The sequence below is a fragment of the Zingiber officinale genome, chromosome 11A (genome assembly GCF_018446385.1).
Source record: "Zingiber officinale cultivar Zhangliang chromosome 11A, Zo_v1.1, whole genome shotgun sequence".
Lineage (NCBI taxonomy): Eukaryota > Viridiplantae > Streptophyta > Magnoliopsida > Zingiberales > Zingiberaceae > Zingiber > Zingiber officinale.
In genome coordinates, this window is record NC_056006.1 from 1,141,303 (window position 1) to 1,145,056 (window position 3,754).

General features: G+C 48.3%; 1 protein-coding gene across 1 annotated transcript; it reads left to right on the forward strand.

Annotated features, from left to right (window-relative positions):
- Positions 1-230: 230 nt before the first annotated feature.
- LOC122032118 (phospholipase A1-Ibeta2, chloroplastic-like) lies at positions 231-2,101 on the forward strand. The gene has a single exon (XM_042591372.1). It carries the CDS (start codon positions 318-320, stop codon positions 1,917-1,919), a length of 1,602 nt encoding a protein of 533 aa, XP_042447306.1. The 5' UTR covers positions 231-317; the 3' UTR covers positions 1,920-2,101.
- Positions 2,102-3,754: the final 1,653 nt, after the last annotated feature.

Here is a 3,754-nt window from a genome sequence, read left to right on the forward strand (position 1 = left end):
TAATTTATATTTTCCAGCTATTAAACATCTATTATTTGATTTATAATAAAAAAATATTAATAACTCTGTAAGAGGTGAGAAGGAAATGAAATGAACCTTATTTCAATTTGGAAAGCCGCGCAAATTCCTGGACTGGAGCCTGTCAATGGAAAGTTTGATAACTTCTGTCCGACCAAAATTAATTTTGACCTTTTGATTTTTTATTTTGACTCCAACTTGTCTCCCTCCTTCTTGTCGTTGACCACGTCAGCTTTCGCCTATTTATAGATCTCTTACCAAATCCGATTCCGTCCATCTCCTTCTCCTCTTCTCTTCTCATGTCGATCGACCTAGCCATGGCGGCGGCTCCTCCTCTCCGAGGGCCGCAGGCACGCAACGCCCTCCCCAACTCTCCTCTCAACCCCCTCGCTGCCCGCCACCACCACGCAGCCGTCCACATCAGCAACGTAGCCACCGCTCCCATGCCCACCACCACGCTATCCACCGCCTCGCACCTGGCTAACTTGGAGCGCCTCCTCGAGAAGCAGAATCAGGAGTTTCCTGATCCGCCGGTACCAGCGCCGGTGAAGATTGACCACGACGGCGACCACGACGCCCCTTCGTCGTCACGGTCCAACCGCCTACTTCAGGCTCTCAATCTCACCTCTGCCATCTTCCCTGCCGGCAGGTTCTCCAACAAACCCGCCGGAGCCGAGGAGATGTCGCCTCGGAGTCTCACACGCCTCCGCCGCCTGCTCTCCAACTCCAACCGTGCCTCCCCGCGCGGCAGCATCGCCGGCGGCTGGCGCCGCTTCCACGGAGCCGGAGACTGGGAGGGCCTCCTAGAGCCCCTCAACGACGACCTTCGCCGCGAGCTCGTCCGCCATGGTGAGTTCGTGCAGGCTACCTACCACGCTTTCCACTCCACCAGCGCCCGGCCGGGGCGCCCCCGCCACGTCCTCCTCCCCGACCGGTCCTACCGTGTCACGCGCAACCTCTTCGCCACCGCCTCCATCGAGCTTCCGCCGTGGGTCGATACGGTGGCGCCCTGGGTCATGGCCGCGCACCCTACCAGCTGGATCGGCTACGTCGCCGTCTGCGAGAACGAGCGCGAGATCCGTCGGATGGGCCGCCGCGACATAGTCATCGCCCTCCGCGGCACCTCCACCTGCCTCGAGTGGGCGGAGAACTTCCGCACCGAGCTCGTCCCCCTCGACGAGGAAGAGGCGGAAACAGACGAACAGGGACCCTCGACGTCGGTGCCGAAGGTGGAATGCGGGTTCCGGAGCCTATACAAGACGCCGGGATTGGGAGACACGCCGAGCCTATCGGCGGCGGTGGTGGAGGAGGTTAAGAAACTAAGGAAGGAGTACTCAGGGGAGGAGCTGAGCATCACGGTGGTGGGGCACAGCCTGGGGGCGGCGCTGGCGGTGCTAGTAGCGGACGAGGTGGCGACGCTAGTACCGCCAGAGCAAGCCGCGACGGCAGTGTTCACCTTTGGGGGGCCGCGGGTGGGGAACCGGGCGTTTGCGGAGCGGGTGGAGAAGCGAGGGGTGAAGGTGCTGCGGGTGGTGAACGCCCACGACCTGGTGCCGTGCGTGCCGGCGGCGCCGCTGCGGAAGCGCGACGAAGGGTACGCCCATGTGGGGCGGGAACTGGTGGTGGATAACCGGAGCTCCCCGTACCTGCGGCCGGACGCTGACCCGGCATGCTGCCACGACCTGGAGGCCTACCTCCACCTCGTCGACGGCTTCACAGCTGCCGGCCGACCTTTCCGTGAGGACGCCAAGCGGAGCCTCGCTCGCCTCCTCAGTCAGCAGGGCGCCAACATCAAGAAGCTGTACCTAAGCCAGGCGCAGGAGCTCCGGCTAAAGCAAGCCGCCGAAAGCTTCGGCCGATGCAACTCCGGCCAACTCGCAAGCCCTTCCTCCACATTCTAGTTCCCGCCGGAGATCAAAGGAGGCAATTTTTTTAGTCATGTTCTGTGCATAAGAAAGCACCCTCATTTTGTAAAGATGTAAACTTCTTCCCAAGAACTGAGATATGGATGTCTTTAGAATTTCATACCTCATCAAATGTTTCAAGAACAAGAATCAGAATTCAATACAACAGTAGAAGTTCAATGAAGGTTAGTTGATAACCTATTTACTTCATAATGTTTTAGTGCTAACTGAATTGTTTTGTCTATGATATGCTGATTTATTTCGATTTTTTTATACCTAAATTGTAGTTGAACTTAAAATTTGTTGGATTGTATTTCACAAGATTATGGGTGACAATATGAAAAGTTAAGTTGGTTAATGGATCATAAAAGTGAAACAATCATAGACAATGTAATCTTGACAAGGAAAAGTGTCCATATATAACTGTGAAACAGTTTGAAGTGTTCATGCTTTACTGGGCAGAGCAATTTCCTGGCCTATAGTTAAACCTCCTTTAATCCCTAGTTAGGTGAGGTGGAGAAAAGAACTCATCAAGAATCTAATGTCCTATAAACATACAATTCACTTGGTGAGCTAGCACTAAAATTGTTATTGGGGTCATAATTATCTCAATTGGCAGAAAAGTGGGGAGTAAGCCTTGATGTCATGTATCTTGATGGCTGAATTGTCCATGGAATGCATAGTGGAGAAATCCATTTCTTTCCACTTTCTTGTTTGAGTGGAGGTTGTGCAACATATGTCATAAAACATATCATTTTTTACGTCATAGAAACATCTTTGTTCAAAGCTTAACTAGTTTCACATTATCAAATTATTCTTACAAAGTAGTTCTGTGCATCTTTACATGATCTTGTTACATGATATGATACAATATGATCATAGTTTAACCAATCTATATCTTTCTTTTTGCATAACATAAGAGTATATCCAAGCGTCCAACACATCTATTTCTGAAAAAAAAAGATATGCGTATCCAAGAGATATCAGCACCACTGAAAGTGTAATACATACTCTAAGAATGGAGACTGAGTTCTAGTATCATAGATGGTGGCTTCGTATCGGCGTGCAGCTTTACCATATCAATCCTAAAACCTTTAAGAGTGTTTGTGCTTGAAGGTTCATTTTCAGAAACTCAAGAAACATGCTGAATTGTTTCTCTTTATGTGCACAGATTGAGTTTAGTTGTCCATAAAACACATGGTGGAGTGATGAATATTCCACTTTTCGGTTTGAGTGGAGAATGTGCAACATACGTTATATAAAATCTTTAGTCACTTTCATAAACATCATGTGTAGTGAAAGCTTAGCTAATTTTACATGTTTTACATGATTTCATATCGAAGTGATACGACCACATAAGGTTATGATCATTATACAAATGCAACTTTCCAACTCTTGTCACTTGCCCTGTACCTGAACTCTAACAATACTTGAAAAATTTTCACAAGCCATCAAATTGGATGGTTGGCCATGCCTCACCTTGTGGTTCATTCCAAGTGTTGCGCGAGAAGGTGACCTGGAAATGATTTATGGTCCTAGGGCAACATAAAGGCATCAATCTTAGATCCTTTAAGATTAGTTGGTGCTTTGAAGGTTCTTATATAGAAACCTAAGCTACATGTTAGATTGTTTCTCTCTATTTCCAGGTTCCGGATTTCTATAACTAAACAAACTCTATGTAAGAATGCGACTATATAAAACATAAAGATAAACTTGTCACCTATCATTCAAATGAAAAGATCATACATTGTTCATGAGCCAATTGATGCTATCTTGTTGAACCATGTATGCAAGTATCCAACAAATACTATAATCTGATTATAAGAACTCTA

Coding starts and splice junctions, on each gene's coding strand:
- LOC122032118 (XM_042591372.1), top strand. CDS start 318: ATGTCGATCGACCTAGCCATGGCGGCGGCTCCTCCTCTCCGAGGGCCG.